The following is a 25299-nucleotide window of genomic DNA, read 5'->3' as shown; positions in this document are numbered from 1 at the left end:
TATATCTACACACAGAAATTTGAAAATTAAGGATTCTAAAAGTCCAGGTCTTTGGTTTGCATTTCTCATATAAAACACGATGACTCAGCACTACCCATTTTTTTATCTGATTTTCAGGAAAAAAAATATTCAGTTGGAGAAAGTAGTTACTTAGAAATGACAGACTATCAATGTGAGATCCAAAATCTTTTTATAATCCTAAACCATAGCTTCTCAGTTTATCTCCAAGGAGCAGACAGATAATGTCTAGCCTGGTTTTCCTCTGAAGAAGCCATCATTAAGGCACAGTTTGTCTAACATCACAGGACTAGGGAACAGAAGAATAAGACATGGAAGCAATGATCCATGGAAAGCAAGCCCAGCACGGGGTACTCACATCTGTAACCCCAACACTCAGAAAGTTACAGGGCAGCCTGGTCTTCACAGCAAGCCCTTGTCACAAAAAAAGACAAACAACAACAATAAACAACAAACAGTAAACAGGTGTGGTACCTCATGCCTGTAATTCCAGACTTTGGTCTCAGCCAAGTTCATCCTCTATTACATAGCAAGCATGGGGAGAGCCTGGGCTACCATGAGACACTGTCACAAACAATCAAAAAACCAAGGGAATCACATGTTCTAATATATATTTTCTTTTTCAAAAATAACTTTTGTTTATTTGGTGTGTGCATGTACGTGCATGTCGCCAACTTCTGGGAATGGCCCCTCTCCTTCTACTGTGTGTATGAGTCCTGGACATCAGGGTTGGTAGCAAGCGCTTTCACCCACTGAGCCATGTCACATGTGTGCTAATTTAAAATTGAGAATTTTCTTCAGGAAACCGAGGCAGGAGGATTACTAAAAATTTAAGGTCAACTTGGTCTATACAGTGAATTCCAGAGTAGCCAAGGCTACATAGTGAGACCCTGCTTCAAAAAACCCACCCAGGGGCTACCAGGATAGGTCAATGGGCAAAGGCACTTGTTGCACTGGCCTAAGGATCTGGGCTTGACCCCTAGGTCCCACGGTAGAAGGAGAGAGCAGATGTCTGACCTCCATGAGTATGTGGTGCCTAAACTTCACACACACATACACACACACACACACACACACACACACACACTTTAAAAATAAATAAAAAGCTGCAGATCAAAAATATTTTTTTTTCTTAAGAGCTTGCAAAAGTTTGACTAAAGAGATTTCGAGGAAGAGCCAGCATTATTAGAGAGAGAGAAGAAAGACTGCTCTGGCCACAAGCGCTCTAATGCAGATTTATCAAATGGAAAGCAAATGTGGCAAGGTTAAGCGGGAGGCAAAACTACTTAGCAAAGCATAAAATTTTAAAAAGACCACATTGTTCAACCTTCCCAGAGTTTCTTCAATGATAAGCCTTCCACCCTTCACCGAAACAGACGCTTCTCACAGCTAAGGTTTATAATCAATTTATCCAAAAAGTATTCCACAGGACTTCCTGAATAAAGGACTAGTCATGTTTTCTTCATTTCATTCTGGAAGGGGCGGTTACAAACCAGTGCATCTAGAACTGTTCCTGGCAGTGGGTGGAAAGCATATCTGGCACAAAATGCCAGATACCGGATACTTGAAAAGCTGGAGAAATGAGCGAGGACAAAGGTTTCCATGCCAACCAGCAAGTGACAGATCTGCTGGGTAAAAACCTGTCACCTGGGGAGATGATTTGTCAATCATGTACCCATTGTCCTTTCCCCATTGTGGTATTATATGGGAGAGCAATGTTCAAAGGTCCCTTTCGTGCCTCAAGTAGCAACGCTGAAAGCATGGCCAGCCAGGAAGCTGTAAGACGCAAGCAGGACAAGAGCTTCAACAGGACCTCATGCAGTAGAGATGCAGAGAGGCCTAGGCACTCCAGGAATAGCTGCCTCCTGTGTGAACCAGCTTACAGAGCTACAGGAGACTAAAACGTCCAACCTATGGAAAGAAGAAAGATGCTGGACAAAGGCTTATGGTCCCTCCAGGCTCCAAGGTTCCGTCATGAAAAACAACACATACACTGTTTAAAAATGTGGCCTTTCTAGTCAGCACAGCTTTTCTCTGTTGCCATAGAAACTGTGCCTCTCTGATCCTTACCTTTTCCTCTCCTCAAATTAATTTTACTTGCCCTACAAAGGGAGGGAGAAGTGAACTAGGAATTATCGATCTGAGGGTGGGGGCGATTATGCTGTTTTATCATAATCAAGCTATTCACCACCCTGGAGAGAAAGCATCTCAGCAGGGAGGGACGGACCCATAGTGAGGACGGCCATGGCTCCCATCACTTTATGGTCTTTTCCTGGAAACTGGGCATTGTGTTCTATGTCCAGATTGTAATCTTAAGGGGGGAAAAACACATTTACTCCTTCTTATCCTGCTTCCTTCAATTCCTTGGGGAGAAAAGCATTTTTCAGTGAGCACTTCAAGTGCCCAAAGTGTAGATTTTGAGAACAGTTTCAGATCACAGGAAAAATTCCTGATAGAAGTTTTCTTCATGGTGGTGTACCACTCAGTCAGATGTGTGTGTGTGTGTGTGTGTGTGTGTGTGTGTGTGTGTGTCAAGAGAAGTGAATCACACTGTGATAGTACTCAAGAAGGAGGAGGAAAAGAGGGACAAGCTGTTCTTACATTAAACCTTCTACAAGGCCGGATGGCTAATTATGGAGAGATAGATTGTTGTAGACCAGAGCCAAATTATCCTGGACTGTTTAGTGTCCCTTTGAAAACCAGCCATTGTCATCCCTGTGTCTGATCTAACTTCCTGTGACTAATAAAACTTTAAAACACAATCTTAGCCACCCACCAGACTCCACAAGGTTAAGAAACTCATCAAATATTACCTAAAACTGCAACAGAGTTGTCCCTGCGTTGTGGCCACCCAACAACCTGTAGCCCCCACCAATCTATTTGATAAACACTTTGATTTATGACTTTCTTTGTTCTGTAACTAATAAAACCTCACATAACCACTTGCACGGGTGTGGGAACATGGTGTTTGGGGAAGCCTGTGTTCCCAGCACATGATCCCTCACAGTTCCAAAGTAGTCTCTTGTTCCCTCTGAGGGGAGAGCTGCATTTCTGCATTGACTCATGTTTGCCCATTTTACCAGTTGGTGAGAAGAACTGATTGTGGTAATCTTCTACGGAAGCCTGGGGTAAATCCCCTTAAAAGCTAGGCTACTCTGTGAGAGCTATGGAAGGAAACAAAGACAAAGAAATCTTCATGATCCTGCATGAAAAGGTAGTTATCTGCTTGCAAAATCAACAAAAGGCTGTTTAAAAGAAAGAGGGAAGGACCAGTCAGGGCTAGCTTCCAAAGCTTCTGAGCAAACTAAAGCCCCATGCTTTGGAGCATAGTGCAGCTCCTTCTGGTTACACCCTCTCACCAACACTATAACAGCAAATCTTTGTGGGGCTTGTGCCAAAGCATGGTAACTTAGTTACTAAATCCTCCTGATGAGAATCAACCAAACTTCTGGTTAAAAAATAAAAAATACAAGTTCCAAAGACAATATGTTTTTTGTTCATTTAGCTGGAGTCTCATCTTTGGGAAATCAGCCCATGCTGACTTCAAATTATGCAGCTGAATTTGTGATTCTCTTGCTTCCTTCTACTTCCCGAGTTCTGGGATTACAGGCATGCACCAGCATAGCTGGTTAGGGTCCTTTTGGGACTCAAAGGGAGGTACCTAAAACCTGAGCTACAGCCCCAGCCCTCAGACACAGATCACACAGTCCTAGAGTTAAGCAGTCCACGGTTTGTTTTAAAGACCTGACTTAAGGGCTGAGGAGAGGGCTCAGTGAGTCAAGGACTTGTCATGTGCACATGAGAACCTGAGTTCAGATTCCCAGCACCTATATAAAATGCTGGAGATGGCAGCAAATGCCTTTATCCCAGACCTGGGAGAAGGGAGTTCAATGGCCCGCCAATGTTGCTAACTGCTGAGTTCTAGGTTCAGAGAGAGATTCTGTCTCAAAAAAGCAATTGGAGATAGATAGAGGAGGACATATGATATTAACCTTTGGCTTCTACACATGTACACACATGAACGCCTACACATGCACACACCACACAAGAAGGAAAAAGAATTAACTTCAAACAGGCTTGCTTTATAAAATATAAACATGTTACTTATAGTGTGATATATTTCCATATATAATTATATATTAAGTAATAATAAATTATAACACAAATATATACTAAAATAAAGAAATATAATGCTATATAACCATATGTTTATATAATATATAATATAATAAAGTAAATAACTTATTTATATATAACACATAATAAAATAAATAAATAACTTGAAATATGCCCTTTGCAGTTGGGACTTTTAATATGTCTCAGTCATTATAAGAAACACATAGACAGTAACCTAATTTAAAAAAAAAATATGACATGCAGCCTATGTATCTAGTGTGGAGACTGGGTGAAATTTAGCATGAAGGGAAATGTTAGTGCACTCAGATACATAAATCATGCCCTGCACTTGAATCACTATGGAGGATTTTGCCATTGGAGAGAGCATCAGGCCAATCATCAGAAACAAGCGGGAAGGTACAGTCAATAGGTTGTCAGCTGGTTTTTCTCCTCCAAAAGTAATGCTTAAAAGGTACCACGGGGTTTATAAATACAATGTGGCTTCATTTTGGAAAGATTTTTACAACTGGAAAATTAGACTAAGTATCTCTGTAAGATATATCCATTCTTTGGCTCAACATCACAATCTAAAATGTCAGAAACTAGAAGGAGAGAAGATGGAGCTCACCAAGTGCTACCCTATGCCAAAAGAAATGGCACAGGTCAAGTCATAGGCAGAAGAGCCAAAGAAGGGGTGGGGGAGGGGTGGGGACTGGAGGGGCTGCATATGGGAGTTGGGTTTCGTTTGCAGGATCCTGCAATGAGAGGATAGCACATCTGAGCACGGAGAACACAGCTGGGAAGCTGCATTCCTCGTAAAAACAACAGTGTGTCCATTAAGTTATTTTGCCACCACAAGATGGAATAAGAACCCTCCCATCATCCTTCTCTGGAGAGCCTTGGGTGAGACCCAATTTGCTGGATTTCCTGAGTTTCCAGGATAACAAGACCTGGACAGACTCTGCAACTCCATGACCACGGCACTACCGGCCACCACAGAAGCACCAGACACCTGGCGCTGGCTGTTGGTGTATTTATAGGGAGACCAGCCGGGTGTATGTTTGGACCAACAGACAGCAGTCAGGAAGCTCTTGTCCAGGAAACAGCAGAGCCAGGCACTTTCGCTTCCTCTCCCCTCTTCAGTCCCACCGGCTTATGGGACACCGTCCTCTAAGCTAGAGGCCACGCGGCACCTGTGCCAATTCATACATTCTACATCCATACATTCTACATCCAACACGACTGTGTGGATGACCTCACAGGAAGTCTGTGCTGCCAGAGAGAAATATTATAATCCAGGCATGCGCCATTGTTCAGACCTCAGCAGAGCCGAAAGCTAATCTTTGAAAAACACTCCACTCCCCATTCAAGGGCCTCTCCGAACCAAAGCTCTCTGTTTGCTGACTGTGCAAAGCCGGCTTCCTCCTGCTGGCTGGCTTCAGTCCTTCCAGGCTCAGGCTCAGTGGCTTCTAAGCCCTGAATACCTTCTCTCTTTTCTTATATTTTTGCAAGGGTATATCTTTTCCTGGTTTTCTCATGCTTCTCACTTTCATAAGAAAACACAAGCCAATAGGACAGCAACCAAATTATAGTCTGTCTAATCTGGGGTTACACAACCCTGCTTTTACACTGAAATGCTTTTTGGTTTTATTCTAAAAACTTATGAGGAGAAAAGGGCTGGTTTCTAGTTTGTAGTCTGTAGTAGCATTTTAACTTCATTTGAATCTGTTGCTACAGACATCAAGATCTACTTGCTATTTTAAAAATAACAGAGTCGTCATTATAAACTGGATCCAGACTGTCAAAAGCAATTTTGTATTCATTAATTTGGTGTAATTCAAGAACCCAAAGCATTAAATCATGAAAGCATGTTCGTGAAATTACCCAAATGTCAGCTACAGATTAGGATTGTATAAGTTCCTTCAAGACCACTGATGGGTACTTACCGTGGCATGATAGTTTCTGTACATGGGCATTTTTAGTATTTTTGTCAAGTAATCTTCCAGTTGCTTCTACAATAAAAACATATTTTGGATATGGTTGAACATGGTTATGTCTGTAGAAAATTTAAACAATGAGAACGAGAAGACGAGGTCTCATTTTAAGATCTGTAAGTCACTTCATTACACTCAGTCGTTAGGCAGTAAGTATAATACCTGTCGGCTCTTGGAGTGCTAGTTAAACCTCTTCGGTAGTTTTCAGTATGCTCAGGTCTTTGCAGTTGTTCTTTTTCCTGACATGAAAGGGTATATCCTGGCCTACGGTTTGAAGAGACGAGGTCCGTCATGGAGCAGAGGGGGAGGTGGCAGCAAAGGGAGCTAGCTGCTCATACCGCATTCACAGTGAGGACAGGGAGTGGTGAATGCTGGGGTTCAGCTCACTCATTCAGTCCAGAACCCTAGCCCACTGACTGGCACGGCCCATGGTGAAGGTAGTTCTTCCTCCTCAAGAAACCTAAAGTAGCAAATCCCTCCCTGGCATGTTCAGGGGCTTGCTGTAGGCCAAGGTGACAGGACCCAAGTTCTACTTTTAGTCGGCCATACTTATCACAGCAGGGTTGCTCATAATAGGTAAGTTTTGTTTGTTTGGTTTTCATAACAGGGTTTCATGTAGACTAGACTGGCTTTCCATTTGCTATGTAGCCAAGGATAGCCTTATACTTCTGGTCCTCCCCAGCTGGGATTACAGGCATGCTGGAACACCTGGCTTATGTGGTACTGGAACATGATGTCTTTCTCTACCCTCAAGCCCAGGGAAATTCCACTGGGGAAGATGGCCATCCCTGCATGTAGCCAACAACAAGCCATCTGCCACCTCCTTGGCTTGGGGGTCAGGAGGCGATGCCAAGGCAACTATCAATCAGTGGTGGAGGGAAGAGGCAGCCACTCCCTGCTCTCTCTCCTAAGGTGCTACGTTCTTACAGTGATGAGAAATGATTTTAAAAACAGCACAAGACAGCCAGAGAGAGAGAGAGGGGTCTCAGCATGTAGAAGCTTCCCACACAAGCCTGAAGACCTGGGTTTGATCTTAGGAAGCCATAAACAGTATGGAAGAAAAGGACTGATTTCACTAAGTTGTCTTCTGGTAACTACATACACATGCCCTATGCCACGGTATGCACATACATGTGTAAACACACACACACACACACACACAAATAGTAATAAGTACAGATAAGTTTTCACAAAGCAGCAGAACAAACACTCACCCTCCTGCCAAAGAACTGTTCTTCCTGGATGGCGTTTTCTGATGAACGGGGAAGACTGGGCATCTCTCGTGGCTCTTCTTTGACATTTTGTCTTCTGAATGTATGTCTAAAAGATAGACGCACAAGGCAAACAGCCATCAGGCTGTCGTTTGACTACCTCATATTATCCTTCATGTAATAGTTTATTATTTTCATTCCTGTCCATGTTTAACATCTTCTGTAAGCCGGGTGTGGTGGCACATGCCTGTGATCCCAGCAATTGAGGAGGCAGAGGCAGGAGGATCTCTGTGAATTCAAGGCCAGCCTGGTCTATAGAGTGAGTCCAGTACAGCTGAGGTTACACAGAAAAACCCTGCCTCAAAAAAATAACACAAAACATGTTCTCATGTAGCCCAGGCTGGTTTCCAACTCACTAGGTGCCAAGACTGGCCTTGAACTCTTATCACCTTCTTCCCAAGCTCTGGGAATCACAGGCCTGCATCAGTGCATATAGCTGAGGCGGTTTACTTTTAAAAGAGCTATGCAATTGAAAATATCTACCAAAAATGGAACAGGTAGCCTATGAAAAGAATAAAATGCATTTTCCACCCATGTAAACTGAGGTAATTTTATATTAGTTCTGTCACAGTTACCTTTTGGTGGGAATGGGGATTCGGATAAAGGCTTTGTACTTGAGCAGCTCTCTATGAAATTCCTGGAAGTGCTTGAATTTCCTCTTAACTTGCCACGTGAATTCCCCATGTGTTAACTCGATAGTGTACAGATTGATGCTTGGTACCTATAGTGATAGAAGTTTAAATAAAAAATGGTTGTTATCTTAGATGGGGAAAGTCCCAAAATTTCTCAGCAAACAACAGCTAATCGCTAAGTAATATTAAAATATGCTTAAGTTCACTCTGTTTATTTCCTGTTAGTCTTTAACATTTTAAAGTATATCATCTTTACTAATTGTTTATAATTTCATACAGTGTACTTTTATCATATTCATCCCTTGACACACCCCCTAACTTCTCCTAGATCTGTTCCCCAACTTCTACCTCCCCTCTTCTCCCTTCCTCATTTTTAAAAAATAACCTACCTAGTCCAATTTGTACTGCCCATATACTCATGTGAGGCATGAGGCACCAACAGGAGCACGGTAGAGCTACCAGGGGCCACACCATTAAAGAAAATTAACTCTCCCTCTCTCAGCACTCATCTCAGTTGGGGAGTTGGGACATATGAACCATTGCACTTAAAATTTTTTTCAAGCAACCAGTTATAGAAAATATTTTCTTAAGTGGTCACATGATAAATTACATGAAACAAACGTTGCATCACACAGACAAAATCCTCTTCCCTCAACGTGTTCACACTATTCCACATCCACACACCTTTGCACACTGGAAATGAAGGCAACAATGAGTGAGGCCCCCATAGGCACAGAGGTCCCTAAGTCACACATGGACAGTGAGGACACATTGCAGATGGAGAGGAGACAGGATCAAGGCCCAGGGGAGTACCATCTTAGCCTTTTCATTTTTCTGAACAAATGAGACCCAGCATAATATTGCCCCTTTTTATTAAAAAAAAAAAAAATCCAAAGTGCCAAGGTTCCAGAACACAGAGAAAGTTTCTGAGTGCATAACATAAGCTTGATCTTGTCAGTACTAGAGTTAAGTCCTTATAGAACGCACAGAGGGTAAGCACTGTTAGACCCAGGATCCAAATGAGGGCACAGAAACTGAGAGGTTCAAAGCAAAGACACAAAGTCAACCCTGCGGTCTGGCTCCAGAGTTTGTGCATTCAAGCCCTATGCAACATAACCTTGCTGTCTAAAAACTGGCAGGCAAAATAAGAGGCAAAGAGCATCTTAGAGAGATGTGACCTGAGCACAAAGGAAAAGCCTACAGCAGAGCTCAAGCATTCAGAAGCCCAGCAGGGAATAAACCCAATGTGGAGACACAGGCCTGTGATTCTAGCACTCAGAAGGTAGAGCTCAAGGTCAGCCTCAGTTACAAAGCAATAATGTGTTTAAAAGTTAAGTGCTGGTTGAGGTTTCGTGAGACCATCTCTGAAAGAGAGGAAGACCAAAGAGACAGAGACAGAGGAGGAAAGAAAAGAGCCTAGATCACAGGGTGGGCACCAGGATGGTGACAGGAGTCAGCGTAGTAAAATCAGATAGATCATGCTTCCAAACTAGCCAGAAACCACAGTTGCCCAGCTGCCTCCAAGAGACTGATCGCTGACCAAAGGTTATGATTCTGTGTGTGCCTGGAGGCAGAAGCCAATGATAGCCTGCTCAATCTTGACTAGCCCTTAACCTGAGGGACAAAGGTCACCATTCTCCAACTGCTAGACCTGACAACTGTGAAATCCAAACAGCTACAAGCAAACAGACCATCTCCTGATCCAATCTGTTTCTAAGGGTTCAACTTTACTCTGCAAGGATGATTCACCCTAATTACTTTTCAATGCTCAGAGAAAACAGAAAGGGTGGAGTCTCAGAGACTGGGGGTGGAGCTCCAGGGACTGAAGGTAATGCCTAGAGGACTGAGGATGGGGTCCAGAGGACTAGAGAGTCTGAAGAGTGGGGTCCCGGGGGCTGAAGGATGGAGTCCCAAAAATGAATCAGAGAAAGAATTTGCCAGCAAAATTTTCTCAGCAGTGCCTCTGAATATAGCATCTACAAAAAGTCTGGACTTTGTTCTTGTTGTTGTTGTTGTTTCTTTTAAGAGAAAAGTAGCATTCATATTTTCTTGGTAAAGAAGCCTTAGGAAAAGTAAAGTTTCTCTTGACTTATATATGGCCTTCAGTTAGAATGGATATTGAATGAAAAAAAGAAATAAAAAGGAAGAGCATGACTACTCCTAGATATGGTGAAAGAGAAGATTTATTATAGATAAAAGGGAGAGCATAGCCAGGGGCCTAGACACCTGGAGAATCCAGGTGAACATGACTCTGATCTGGGCCATTGAGGAGAAGGGGGAGGAGAGAGAGGAGAGCCAGGTAGACAAAAGAGGGAGGGTCCAGGTTATACAGGGAAGGGCATGGGTGGGGCAGCCTAGTCCTGGGCTAGAGAAGTTTAAGGGTATATGTGTGTGCCAAACATAGCTTGTAACAGGTAGAGACTAAGGGATCCTGGGAGAACCTGATATGCTACATAGGCACCTCAGCCATAGGTCCTGGGTTTGAGACCTAACAGATATAAGCCAAAAGCCCAAGAGAAAAGATGTACTGGAGAGAGAAAGAGGCATCTTGCCAGTTACTAAATTAATAAAGTACCTTGAATGATACTGTTCTTTTGTGTTTGATTCTTTTCATGCATTTACTTATTTTTGTGACTCTCTGTGGGCATGTGTGTATGTATGTGTGTCACAGCACTCGGGTGGAGATCAGAGGACAACTTCCAGGACTCAGTTCTCCACTCCCCCTTCTGGTTTCAGAGAACAAACTTAGGTTCTCAGTCTTGGCAGCAAGTGCCTTTACTTACTGAACCACATCACCAGCCCTTGAATGCGAGCCAAAATAAAAATAAAGAAAATAAAGACTGCGGCAGCATAGCTGCTCACACCTAAAATCTCATCACTGGGGTGGCAGAAGACAGAGGATCAAGAGCCAAGGCCAGGCTTGGCTACCTGAGACTGCATCTCACAGGAGCAAGGAGTAAGGTTCGTAAGGGAAAGGGGGGGGGCGGAGGATGAGAATAATGAGGATATGAGAAGGAAATAAAATCCTGAGATGTGGAGAGAACTTGGAGGTGGTACCCAAAGCCCAACCAACAGCATCACAGCCGGGGGGGGGGGGGGAAGGAATGAGGGGTCAGTGTTATTGACACAGTGGACAAAACAGAAACAGGATGAAGCCAAAGCGCTCTGACCCGCGTCGTAGATGTGAAGCGCTCCACGTCCAGCACTTGTGCTTTTATGGGACAGCCGGAGAGGTAGGTCTGGATGTTGGGCTCCTTAAATCCTTGAGTGTTGTAAATAGAAGAGAATGGGATGTGCTCTGAAAAGGACAAAGGTAAAAGGTTATTCCAGTCACAGACAGGAGCAGCGTGGCACCTTGGAAGAGTCTTAGCTGTTAAGATGGGCCCGATGAGATGGACCACTGGGTGAAGATAGCTACCACTAAGCCGGATGACCTGAGCTTGATCCAGAAGACCCACAGGATTGTGTTGGGCAAGGAACTAACATAAAACTGCCCCCGCCCAGGAATGAGCTTTAACTAGGAGAAAGGGTCTGTGAACCAAGCAAGCCATCCATGTCTGGGCCTTGACAGAGGTGGGAGAACATTAAGGGGCACTATATAATATCGGATATAATTTGATGGGGACTTATAGGGGAAGAGAGGCTTTTTATTAAGCCTGGGAAGGTACTTCATGGAGAGGTATAGTTTAAGGCAAGAGTATGAGACAGCTGACAAGGATGAGATGACGGGAAAGCCCAGAAAAGCGCATGCTCAGAAATCCCCCAGACGACGGAAGGTAAACGACTCTCGTTTCCTTTCCAGGGGTTGGGGGAAGTTTTACACCTTGTGATTCAGTCTGGGATCGCCTACACCCAAGGAAATAGAGGACTCAGGTACTGACTGGGCAGAAGCCTAAATTAGGGACTGTGAGGCCCACAGGACAGCATGGCCTAACTGTCCCAGAGATGCAGGAGAATGTAGGATCTGGTCACTCAGAGTGACCCCTGTGTTAATGAGACAGACCCATGATCTATCAGAACAGTAAAAGAAAAAAGAAGCATTGCTTAAATAAGCAAGTTTCAGGAAGCCCTCTCTTCCTAAGCACCGCGATTCCGAGAATGGTGGTTGCTCGCTGCTTAGTTTTCACTGTGCTCTGCCAAGCAGCCCCAAGGACGACTCGACCCCTCCAGCACCTGTCCTCACCTTCCTGAGTCCTGGGGTCTCCTGGAGATGCGTCGTACTCCACCTCCTCCCCCTCAAAGTGGAGCTCCCGGGTGTCGAGATTTTCTATCAGGTTGCTCATGTCTGCGGCGATTTTCTGCAGCGCAGAAGTGTTTACTCTGGGCTCGCTTTTCAGTGACATGCTAGCTTCTGACGGGGCGAACACAGAGGGGCTGAGGGAGAAGAGAAGGCGTCACTCAGACACACTTGGCTGTGGAAATCCCTATCACACGATCTGAAACCAGGTGTAGACAAAGCATATACAAAAAGAGAGCAACTCCAGGTGAGGAGACGTGCTTATCCCAAACAACCATAATGTTGGTTGTCCTGCATCACATTCAAACAGTTTCTACCCTGTTGGGAACATGAAGCAAAACAGTTGTAGAGAAGACAAATACAGTACTTCATGGAACAAGATGCGAGCATTTCTCTCGCCATATTTTTATGCGCTTGAAAGACAAGCGCTGACACCCAAAAGTTCTCTGACACTCACACACGTGCCATGGACACGCAATAATGAAAGGAGAGGATGTTTACAGTAATGTCCCCTTTCCATATTTTCTCTGGAGCTGTGAGGCTTCAGCCACGACCTGGAATGAGCCGTGGTATACGTGTCTTGAAAGGAAATGGGTTAATACACCTGTTCCTAACGATACCAGAGGTGCCAGGATTATTATTTCTCTCCCCTTTTAAAGAAAGCCGGTTCTATTTCATCCTGACACTTAATAACATGAGTCGTTGCACATCAGTACCCAGGCAGGAGACGTGGTACAGATTTTATTTTTCATTTAAAATATGGAGGTTTAAGCCTTGAGCACTGCTGTCAGAGTTGGGTGAAAAGTCCGTATCGCCCAATACAGAAATCATCTCTGACAGAGGGCCCAAGCCGAGAGGAGTCTCACGTGGCTAACCCTTCTCCACAAGCTCCTTCTCTACTGCAGGCTCACAAACATTAGCGTGGCACTCACTGTACGCGAGACGCAGTAACTGGAAATGTAAAGATGGGGCCTGTGAGTACAGTCACTTTGTGTAAGCCAGGCAAGCTGAGTTCAGCCTCTGGATTCCACGGTGGAAAGAAAGAACCAACAGCTAGAAGCCATCCTCTGACCTCCACATGTGTGCAGAGACACATACGTGCATGTGTGCGCTCATGCTCACACACACACACACACACACACACACACACACACTAGCGCACATGAGCTTGCACACATGTGAACACACACACTGATAGAAAATAGGAAGATGAGTTAAGGAACACCTGCTGTGTAGGTTGAGGAAACACCAACATAACCCCAAGTTCATCCCAGGCTGCCTTCAAGGACTTGAACTTCCTGTGAACAGAACGCCCTGAGAAGATGATGCTTGGCTGGATTCTGCCCTGCAGGTTCTATGGAAAGGCTGGGTGTGCCATGTGAGGCCCACTTAGACAGCTGTGATGATGACAAGTCTCCGAAACCTAGACAGTGCTGTGTCTGACACAGACCTGTTTGGAAACGCAGAGGCGGCATGGAGGGAAGAAGTTCTGATTTTCCTTGTGTGTATCATCATATGCCAGAGTTCCCCATGACCCGGGCAAACAACCCCCATCTTTCTTTCTCTCTGTTGCCTATAAGGAATCTGTACATTACCATTGCACAATTATTGGAACATTGTTGCCTGTATCTCTTCCTTTTAATTCTCGCCCATTTCCAAATTAGCTTTCTAATTTTTGGAGATGTGCAAATAGCCCTGAAAGCGCCGATATTCAGGCGCATCATGGGGCAAGTCTTCGCAACGGCTGACTGTAATGGCATAAAGAGGAAATAAGTTTTTCCTACAATTTTGTGTTCCCAGGACAAAGTCATTTAGACCTCAGGATCTTGACTTGCTCATCTACCAATCTCACTCCCAGGGTCTCTTTAACAATAAAATCTTAACTAAACATGAAAGATGCCATAAAGCTCTTTAGCCTCCATGACGACTTAAGCAATTTAACCATCTTTCTATCTCCAGGAATTACTGCAAGTAGTTTCCCATTTAAATAAGATGGGAAGTATAGCAGAATGCTTTTTAGCCTAAATTTTTTTGATTAATGTTTGTTCAGCTTCCACTGGGGAGGTGTTGCCTCGGGCCACCATTAAAATGGTTGTTTCCTTTTCTGCTAATCCAACAAAGAGCCACTTGTTGGATGCCAACTATGAGCCAAGTTTTGCATTATTTAAAAGACAAGGTAATGAGAAGCAAGAGGAAATGAGATAAGGAAAACCAAGAAATTACATCATATTGTTGTCGTTTATTAATTTTTAATGATTTTTAGAGACTTTTATTGATTAAATAAACTTATGCTTAACTTTCCCAACTTTCTCAGTGGGGGAAAACGGCTATTTCAAAAGATCCTCCTTTTTGGCAAAGTACTAAAATATTAAAAAGAATGTAATTGATATACAAAAACTAATCTAGATGTTGAGGTAAGTAGGATAAAGTCATTGGCTCAAGCTAAAATAAATATCTTCTTTCAGGCTGAGGAAAAAGAAGCATGATAACACATGCAAAATGAGACAAGAAACAAAGAGTAAAAGAAAAATCATTATTTAGTATAAAACATCTATTGTGTGTGTAATTTTAGCACAATTTGTTATTTAGTACTTCAAAGGTCTAATTGTTCTATGAGACTTAGTTATTTGTCCAGGGGTACTCAGCTTATATCAGAGTCACCTTTCATATTTTTTTAAGATTTTTTTTTTTAGCCTGTCCTGGTGGATGCATGCCTGTAATCTCAGCACCTGGAGAGGGAGGGGCAGGTGGATCTCTGTGAGTTTGGGACCATCTGGTCTACAAAGTGAGTCCAGGACAGCCAAGACTACACAGAAAAACCCTGTCTCAAAAAACCGAAAAAAGAAAAGAAAATTAAGGGGACCCAAAGGGTCTTCGGATTTCCACATCAGATTGCGAAGGTTTTTCCACTAACAGTAAGAAACAGAAGGCATGATTTGAGTGCCATTGTCTTTACTGGGTTTTTCACATTATTTCTTGAGTTGTTATCCCACAATTGTATTGCTGGTGTTAGTTTTCAAAATCAAATGGTGAGGTCATCACAGTTGTTCCTATGCGATCAAATCTTCTCTTATTAGTCTATGTGTTCTTTCAATTAAAGCCATCTATCTTGGAAGAGAGCAGCTGCCATAGTTACAGCCTGAGTTACCCAGCAGTGGCATAGGCCCTCCAGTGTTGACATCTGAGATAACGTAGTTCATTCTCTTATAGCTTTATAAGTCTAAACTGTGGGTCTTTATCTCTCTCTGTGTACAAAGAAGAGATAATGCCAGCTGATAGATACAAGCAGCTGGGCTGTAATTCTGCTTGCTTGTGTATGTGGGAGAGAAATAGGTTGTTTTTCTTTCTTTTTTCTGATTTTGAATACTAGAATCAAAACTCTTTGCTGCAGCTATTTAATAACCCCATCATTCAGTGAAGGAAGCAGAGAAATACGGTTTTCTCTTCAATTTTCAACATGACTGGGAGTGAGAACTGGTATTTTCCTTCTCACATAATAAATATGTATTAGCTAAAATAACAGTAATATTGCCAGCTGTAGTAACTGATGATTAAGTAAACATTAGCATGGGTTAGCATTTGCTAAGTATGTCCTATATGCCAGGCATTGAACAGAGACAGCAATTCCAAAACCATCTTGGGAACCTAGATCCTACTAGCAGCCATGGCAGCATAGAAAAGAGAAGATACTTGCCAAGGGTCCCATGGCCAGTGAACTGCAGTCACATTCTAAGGGTGAACACACCTATCCCTCCCTGAGGAGATGGGTACCCTTCTGGGGAAGAATGGGACAATATCATGACCACTCAAATCTCACAGAACACCTGCTCAGCAATGACTTGTCACTATCTGATAATCAGCAAGCTGTCCACAGAGAAACTGCCATTTTCAGGTCATCCAATACAGGCCTCAGAAAAATGTCCTCCTCTTAACCTGTAGAGGCTCTCACATGCAATGGCCTCCTGGTGACGACCAATCCTGAGAGGATAATGTAATGGTATGGATCTTTGCCAACCAACACAGAGACTTGCTAAGGGAACTTAGTGCACCAGGCTGTTGACAAGGGCTCCTCCTGTTTCACCCGAAGTAGTGGCGGCAATAGCTTCACAGACCGGTACTACTGTGACTTTTATGAGACCAGTAATGAGACAAGCTGGCCCAGGTGACAGTCAGGAGGTCTGGGACACCAGCTAGCAGCGGAGCTCTGGCCGACCTGAAAGTCACAGCCCTGTTTCAACCATGTCCTGCCGTTGCAACCACGCTAAGAAGAGCAGACGATGTGGTGTGGGATCAGACATCCCCACCCTGTCCAGAGCCTGGGTGGACAGCTTGCTATTCTGGCTGGTTCTAAGTGTGATTTCCATGCACTGGCTTCCCTCAGAAGTCCACATCAAATCTGACGTTGGGAATCCAGAGCGATTCCCTTCCTATTTGTCTCCTGGCTTCATGGTAAGCCCTTCATAGGGAATGTCTAACAATGGTATGGTACGTGTCGAGACTTGGGGAGATTGTGACAAGTAATGTCAACTCAAAGGATCTGCAGTGCAGCAGCCAGAAGACAAACTCTTTCTCTTACGCAGCCGAAGACACAAACAAACCCACAGAGACTAGGAGGCGGTCTTTATGTGGTTCATGCTCTATTTTTTTCCTTTGAGATTTTACTTTTATTTTGTGTCAGTGTTTGACTGAATGTATGTCTGTGGATCATAAGAACACAGTGCTCAGAGGCCAGAAAGGAGCATCTGACCCCTTGGGCCTAGAGTTACAGACAGCTATAAACCACCACGTGAGTACTGGGAGTTGAAATTGGGTCCCCTGGAAGAGCAGCCAATGATCTTAACCCATGAGCCATCTCTCTAGACCCATGATTAGTTTTCCATTAGCAAATCTCAATTGGTATGGTATGCCATTTGCATACTTATGATAATGATTCTTGACAAACATTGGTCAATGTTGACCCCAAGCAACCAGGGCAGCTTTGTGACACAGATGCAGAAATCAGTTCCCACGGATGCCATTGATACCAGAGGGAACAACCCTAAAGACATCAAAAGTGATGCTTCTTGATCCACCCCAAACTCTCCTACATCCTTGAACCTCCTTTGGATAATCTCTGCATTTCACCTGGCAGGAGCTTTTCTGTTCATTTCATTTGATGCATCCTAGAGCTGAGTATTGCCCTCCTTGTGGGAACCAGCCACTTCTAGTTTGTCTCAGTTCTGACTGACTTTGTTTCCACAGGCACATCCAACTGTTACGGGAAAGTGTTAGCTACATTCACTGAGTTCCTACTCTGTGCTGACCACAGCAATAGGAGTGACACATCATATCACATTCTTTATAGATCTCTCTGCAATGTCAACCAAGAGTGGAGGGGATGGGGCCACACCAGAACACCAGAACTTCCCACTCTTGGGGGAGTGACCCCTGATGCCCTACTTGCCTCTGTGGCCTCTGTTCATTCAGATCCTGGTCACAACTGGCTTAACATCCTTTCAGACAACTTTCCCTGCCTCCCTTGGTGGACGCTGGGCTTCAGCACAGTCTCCAGAATGCTCAGCACAGAGTTCCACGCACCTATACTGCTTCTCCACGGCCCCTGGTTCTGGAGTCCAGGGAAAGACTGCCTGGCAAGCAGTACTGCTCTCTGTTGAGTTCTGACCAATGGCAGGTAGATCTTCTTCCCCAGTCCTCCTCACGCTGATGTGTAAAAGCACACTGGTGCCCCAGGGTAATTCTACAAGGAGCCCTTGAAGGTTGAGCGATTGACTACCTCTCTGTGCATGCAGAGGTCAGTACTGTAGGACAGCATCTTGCTTTCCTCCCAGTTGCTCTCTGTCTCTTCTCCTTTCCTTCTCTTTTCCTTTCTGGCAGCTCTGGAGTTATGGCACTCCCCATAAAGCGTCTCCTGCAACCTCATCTCAGGCCGGAGTTGCATGCCCACTAGCACAAGGTAGAACCAGAATGCCAAAGCCCAATAGTTTCCCACTGGACCATCCTGCCTCACACAGGAGCCCATACTGCATGTGCATCACAGTGAAAGGAGAAAGACAATTTGCATCAGGCTGATGCTTCAGGGAACAGGGATCCAGGCACTTTGCCCATGTGAATTCAGTCTTTCCTGTGACTACTATTTTTATCCTTGCCATAGTTGGCGAGGAAACTGGGGATATAGACAAGGTGAGTGGCTCACCAGAGGTCACCACCACCTGAATCAACTACACGATTCATTCTTCTCTGTTCCTTGATCAATCTGAGCAAAGCGACTTGAGTTAGTGCTCTGCTTCCTCATCTGAAAACTGAAATGACTGCCAACTATGGTGGTACAAGCCTGCGATGGAAGCACTAGGAAGGCTAAGGCGGGAAGAGCTCTGTGAGTTCAAGACCAGCCGGAGCTAAAGACCAGCCGGGGCTACACAATCAGACTCTCTCTCTCTCTCTTTCTCTCTCTCTCTCTCTCTCTCTCTCTCTCTCTCTCTCTCTCTCTCTCTCACACACACACACACACACACACACACACACAGAAAAAATACATTTTGTATGGCCACACAATTGTGTGTATGCCACAGAGGCACATCTCAGTGTCACTAAATGTTGGCGAAACAGCACACTGAATAGCCCTCCCCCCCCCACACACACAAGACACACAGAGAGCACAAACGCCAAGGCAAAGCTTGTGCTGTCGAGGAAAAGAAAATAAGAAACATGTGGACATACACATAGGATGGGGGCAGGGTTGATTGGTTGGTTAGCTAAGTAAGATTCTGTTGAGACAAGGTCTCAGGTAAATCAGGCTGCCCTTGAACTCCTGATCCTTCTTTCTCTACCTACCAAGTGCTGGGATGACAGGCCTGGTAGCCTTAAACTATTTTCACTATGATTGCTTCCTTTTCCTTAAAAGTGTGCAGACAGATAACCTAGAACCCCTACACAGATGTAGTCCATGGCAGTGTAGTGTCCAAGTGGGTTACATAGTAATGGGAAGAGGTACTGTCTCTGACATGAACTGATTGGCCTGTTCTTTGATCATCTCCCCCTGAGGGGAGAGCAGCCTTACCAGGCCACAGAAGATGATAATGCAGCCATTCCTGATGTGATCTGATAAACTAAGATCAGAAGGAAGGAGAGGGGGACCTCCTCTATCAGTGGACTTGGGGAGGAGCATGTGCGAAGAAGGGGGAGGGAGGGTGGGACCGGGAGGGGAGGAGGGAGGGGCTTTTGGAGGGATACAAAGTGAATAAACTGTAATTAATAAAAAAATAAAAAATAAAAAATAAAAAAGTGTGCAGACAGGCCCACTTAGCTAGAAGAACTTGATTCTCTTGTGTAGACTGTTTATCAATAAAAAATTTCCCAGGTGTCTAAAACCTGACTCCATCCAAAGGAATGGACAAACAACCCACATTGCAACAAGCGTAGGCAACACAGAGAGCACTTCCGTGATTCAGCAAGTTCACCTACCACCCAGAGAAAGCTGGCAAGCACACATGTGCAATCTCTGCCAGGCACTCTCAGTGCTAATTAGCGCTCAGCCTTAGTTACACGTGCTGATAAACACAATTTAAGCTTCTTGAGGCAGCCTGGTACCAGGGTAGGTATGGGCTTTGAATGGAACAGCTTGGAATCTGACCCTCCTGATGGTCTCGGTTATGAAGCTGACAAGCCTGAGAAAAGGAAACCTCAGGTAAAGGATTGCTCCATTGTATTAGCCAGTGGGTATGTCCATGGGGGTTGTGCTGACTGGTCTTATGTCAATTTGACGTACAAACTAGAGTTATCTGAAGGGAGGGAATCTCAACTGAGAAAATGCTATCATAAGATCCAGCTGTAAGGCATTTTCTTAATTAATGTTTGCTGGGGGAGGGCTCAGCCCATTGTGGGTGGTGCCATCCCTGGGCTGGGGGTCCTGGGTTCCATGAAAAAGCAGGTGGAACAAGACACGATAAGCAAGCCAGTAAGCAGCATCCCTCTATGGCCTCTGCATTAACTCCTGCCTTCAGGTTCCTGTCCTGCTAGAGTTCCCTGCCCTGACTTCCTTCAGTGATGAACAGTGCTGTGGACATATAAGCTGAATAAAACCCCCTTTTCCCCAACTTGAGTTTTGGTTATGGTGTGCCATCACAGCAATAGAGATCCTAAGGAAGACAGGGATGTTATTTTACCTATTGACTGATGTGGGTAGACCCAGCTGACTGTGAGCAGCGCCACTGCTGGGCAGCACATCCTGGCTGTGTAAGCGGGCTGGGTAAGTAGTGGAAGCACGACATAAGCAGTGTGCGTTCCTGCCTTGGCATCATGACAGACTGTAAAGTATAAGAAGAAATATTTTTTTTTCTTTTTCTTCCAAAGCTGCTTTGGCCACAGCAACAGAAAGCAAATAGGACAGCATTCTGCGTGTAAAACAGAGCTCGGGTTAAAATGATGTCTGTCGTAAGTCAGCGGCTCCTCTGAGAGCTGCGAGTCTAGCCCAAGAATAGGGACAGCAGTAAGGACTGGATTTTGAGGAGGAGCTGGTGGTGTGTTCTACAGGAAGCACTGCCCCGAGCCAGGTGTTTTATCACAACAAAAGTAACTCTAGAAGTCAATTGAGAAATAATAGACACAGTGAGATGCCCAGCTTGGAAGCAACTGAAAACACACATCAGCGTGTTGTTTGTGAGTGGCGTGGGCCCCTGGAAGGAGCCGAGTAATGATTACCTGAGAGAGTGAGGGGGCATCATCCATCACACTGTCCCTGTGGGCGTGATCCCTTGTACTTTCTATCACATTCCATAACCCCTCTCCCTTGTCTGCCTGATGACATCTTCTGAGCGCCTCCTAAAGCCTTTCTGCAAAAGCAAGAGGCAGTGTGTCCCTCAACTATGCTCCACAGTGAAGCTCAGAAACTCCGAGGAGGCACCTTTACCTCCATGTAGGACACGCCTCACCTTTTCTGTGACCTCTGGGGCTGGGGGCAGCTGGGTCATCCCCACGGATGTACATAATAAGCGGTATTTGCTGAATAAAAAAGAGACCAGCCAATTAAAAGGTAAGACCTTTGAACCACCCGAGTCTACCTTCTCCTCAGCCTCTCATCCACCCTTACACGACTGATGTGCAGACTCTGCCTGCTCACCTGCCTCCTGGAACTGACTCTATCACTTAGAGGGTATACCCCAGGCCTTGCCCTCCATACATCTAGCAGGACAGCCTGGAACTTCTTATCCTCCTGCCTCTGTCTCCTACTTGCTTTGATCACAGGTGTGAGCCACAGCAGGTTTGTGAGATGCTAGAGGTAGGACTGTTCGCATGCTAGGCTAGCATTGTACCAACCAGGCTGACTTAAGAGTGCTGGAACTGTAACCTTTTCTTTCACTTATAGTATACTGTGTTACTTTTTATATTCCTTAACTTACAGCATAGTGTAATACTTTTGATATTACTTCACTTATATTGTATTACATTTTAATACTACTTCACTTATAGTACACTGTGTGATACTTTTTAGATTACTGCACGTATAGTGTATTACTTTTTATATTATTTCTTTTATAGTCTACCATGTTACTTTTTATATTATTTCATTTGTACTACATTATTTTACATTTTCTATCATATATTATACTGTATTGCTTAATCTCTCTGAGCTTTGGTTTTGTTGGGTTTTGTTTGTTTGTTTCATCCTAGGATAAGCTACCTCATAAAATGATGGAATAGCGCATATAAAAGAATTCACCCTACCAGGCACGGTGGCACACACCTGTAATCCCAGCGCTCAGGGAGGCAGAGGCAGGTGGGTCTGTGAGCTCAAGACCACCCTGGTCTACAAAGTGAGTCCAGGACAGCCAAGGCTACATCCTTTCTGATCCTGACAGAAAATATGATGTCAACCTAGGGCAAGGTTATTGATAGTTGACAATGACTATCACCAAATGGACAGCATGTCAATCATCAGACACTAACTTTCCAGTAACATAACGTGAAATTTAAAGCCAGCTAACAGATGTGCTTACTCGCTGCTAAACAGACTAAAAAACAGCGCAGCATGGCTGTCCTTCCTACCATCTCCAACAAGTAAATCCAACATACTGAACTGAGGTTACCTGCTCATGGTTCCTTCACTCTTACTGTGCTGTGAGCATCCTAGGAGCCTATAATGACACTAAGATGAAATTCTGCCCAGGATCCCTGTACTAACCTTACGGAGGATGTCTCTATAGGATTGTAGCCCATTTTCTGCTTTGATCCAAATACTAACATTTCTTTAGTCTTTGCATCCAAACTTTAGAAGCTATCAGCTCTAGGCAGCTCTAAAACAAATCTATCCTGGGCTTGGGGAGATGGCTCAGTTACAGTGTGTGCCTTGTGAATGTATGAATGTGAGTCTGACTGCCAGAGCCTACATTTGAATAGGCGTGGTAGGACATACTTGCAATCCCAGTGATTGGGGGTGGGGTCTGGATAAGCAGAGCCCTAGGGACTATCCAGCCAGCCAGCTGAATCAGCCAAGTTCTAGGCCCCAGGTAGAGACCCCTTCACCAAAAACCAAGGTGGATGGCTCCTGAGGAACCATAGATGGTTGACCCTAGCTACACACACACACACACACACACACACACACACACACACACCACTACCACCACCTACATCAACAACAACAAAATCCAGTGTGCTCTACCAGATGTCTTTAGTATCTATTGAGAAGAATAGAATTAAGCAAATTCCTCACTCAGAGGACATGTGTATGTGTGCATTCATATGAAAGATCAGAAGTTAGTGGTATACAGTTCAGTAAGTCCCTGTGACTCACGCATTCAGAAGGAAGCACTGTTCAGACCTGAGGGAGAGGCTGGAGAGATGGCCCACAGGTCATTCTAGTGGACCAGGGTTCGATTCCCAGCACCCATAAGGCAGCTCAAAACTGTCTTTGGCTCCAGTTCCAGGGGATCTGACACCTTCCCACAGGCATACATGCAGACAAAACACCAATCCACATAAAAAAAATTTATTTTTTAAAAGTCAGAGGGAGCCTTCAGAGGAACTAGGTAACTCCCAGTAAGTGACACTTGAACCCCCGAGGCAGCCCATACGGTGACCTGGGCACTCACTTAGCACGACTTCCTGCCCTGAGAAGACAGACTCACACAGAAACAGAAGAGAAGTTGGCCTCTTCACACATTACCTGCCCAAACACGTATCAGCAGTGGATTCTTTCCAAAGCATGAAGCTTGAACCACCTCTGCAAATGTGTCAGCAAGCCAACCAGACAGGCAGGATAAACCGATTTAATCTGCTCGCCTTCCAAACTCCGCCCGCCCAATGCTTACTGGAAAGAACTCGTCCTGTCCTCATTCTATTCATTGTCTTGCACTGTGTTAAGGATCAGAGCCATCCTGACAACTGTCTTCCTGGATACCCTGCTCCAGGACAGGGAGACTCAGGTTGGCTTGCCTCCCTGAAACAAACAAAAAGATGCGATTTAGGCCCATCGTCTCAGTATTTGGGAGAATATGGCAGAAAGATTGCTGTGAGTCAAAGGCCAGCCTGGGCTTTATTGTGCATTCCAGGACAGTCTAGGCTACAGAGTGAGACCCTAGCTCTAAAAATAAGAGAGATAAGGAGGAGGAACAGACAGACAAACAGACAAATAGACAAGACAGAGAGAGGCAGGAAGGGAGGAAGGGAAGGAGGCGGGCAGGCAGACAGGTAGGCTTCCAAACTAATAAAGTAGGGTTACTATTCACCAGCAAGCTGGCTGCACCATCTTGCTTTCTGGCCGGGCCGCTTTAAGGACCAACAGGTCAAGTGTGCTGTCAGTTTGATGTCATTCCCTCAACCTCAGTGTATGTGCACACTGAGTGCTGAGCACCTCACTATGGATGGGATGGAAATGACCATGCCTTTTACTTCACAGTGGAAAGGGGAGCTTTGGCAAGGACCCTCCTCACTCTCCCACGCACGCCTTGCTCGGGCAATGAACTCCTCCCTTGTCAAACCTCTGGAAGAGCCATCCCTGCTGCCTTCTACTTTCAGACCTGTTTCCAGCTCTCCTTTCTCTGCCCCATTAATCACCAAGTGCCTGGCCAACTTCTGGCTTTCCCTCACCCCTTAAAGCTTAAAGCACCCATTACATGGAAGGTCCCTCCTAATGAACACTTCTCTCTTACTGTGATTCCATGTCAAACTTTCGAAAGCATCCGTTCCCTTATTCAGTTGGATGGGACCTAACATGCTCTACTCTGTAGTCCTGAGAGTTCTGTTAGGCTGCTCCTCCCAACCTCAGCTTGGCCTTCTTTAAACCCCTTCTTTTTTTATGCATGTATGTTTGTGTATGTATTCATGTGTTCACGTACACACATATATGTCTGTGTATGTGGAAGCCAGAGGACAATCTTTGCTGTCATTCTTTAGGAACCATCCTTTTATTTGTTTGTTTGTTTGTTTATTCTTTCATTTACTTATTCGTTTATTTATTTAGTCAGTCAGTCAGTTAGTCAGTTAGTTAGCTAGTCAGTTAGTTTGAAACAGGGTCTCTCACTGGCCTCAGATCTACCAAATAAGTTAGGCTTAGCTGCCCAGCACTTCCCAGGAATCTGCCTGCCTCCACCTCCCCAGCAAGGGGGACTACAAGCCTAGCTTTTTTTTTTTTTTTTTTAAAACCTGGGTTTTGGGTATGGCTCTCAGGTTATTAAACACCATACTGACCAAGCTTTCTCCTCATCCCTCAGTCTCCTTTGTCTGATAGACTCAGTCATCTAGATGGACCTATCTGATACTTCCTCCTCCAAGAAGCCTCCTGTGGCCTGGCTGGCAGGTTGTATGTTTAGTGCTTCTGTGGCCAGTGAGTCCTTCGAGTATGGATGCATGCCTGTATGCTTGGCTCTATCTCCTGTAGAAGACTGAATTCCTTTGAATGAAAGGCAGTGTCTAGGTCCCAAGTCTATTGCATCTTCCACCATGTTTCTCTCAACACCCCCTCAAGGCCAGCTTCCTAAGAAAGTATCTGCTTGTTCCTTCTGCTTCATCTCTTTCTCTCTCTCTCTACTTCTGCC

At 44.7% G+C, this 25299-nt stretch overlaps 1 protein-coding gene across 5 annotated transcripts in view; it reads right to left on the bottom strand.

The window, feature by feature from the left end:
* The window catches only part of Pld1 (phospholipase D1), a 215427-nt gene that overhangs the window by 104937 nt on the left and 85191 nt on the right, over positions 1-25299 (bottom strand). For all 5 annotated transcript variants that reach the window (XM_060378160.1, XM_060378159.1, XM_021645734.2 and 2 more), the window contains 5 exons: positions 12215-12405; positions 11202-11329; positions 7975-8120; positions 7343-7448; positions 6081-6146 (listed from right to left, as the gene is read on the bottom strand). In XM_060378160.1, the coding sequence (XP_060234143.1) occupies positions 6081-6146; positions 7343-7448; positions 7975-8120; positions 11202-11329; positions 12215-12374 (606 nt within the window). In that variant the 5' untranslated portion in view covers positions 12375-12405. The remainder of the gene's footprint in view (positions 1-6080; positions 6147-7342; positions 7449-7974; positions 8121-11201; positions 11330-12214; positions 12406-25299) is intronic.

Source organism: Meriones unguiculatus, chromosome 2 (genome assembly GCF_030254825.1).
Source record: "Meriones unguiculatus strain TT.TT164.6M chromosome 2, Bangor_MerUng_6.1, whole genome shotgun sequence".
NCBI lineage: Eukaryota > Metazoa > Chordata > Mammalia > Rodentia > Muridae > Meriones > Meriones unguiculatus.
The sequence above is the reverse complement of the archived record's forward strand: the minus strand, read 5'-3'. Positions and strand labels throughout refer to the sequence as shown.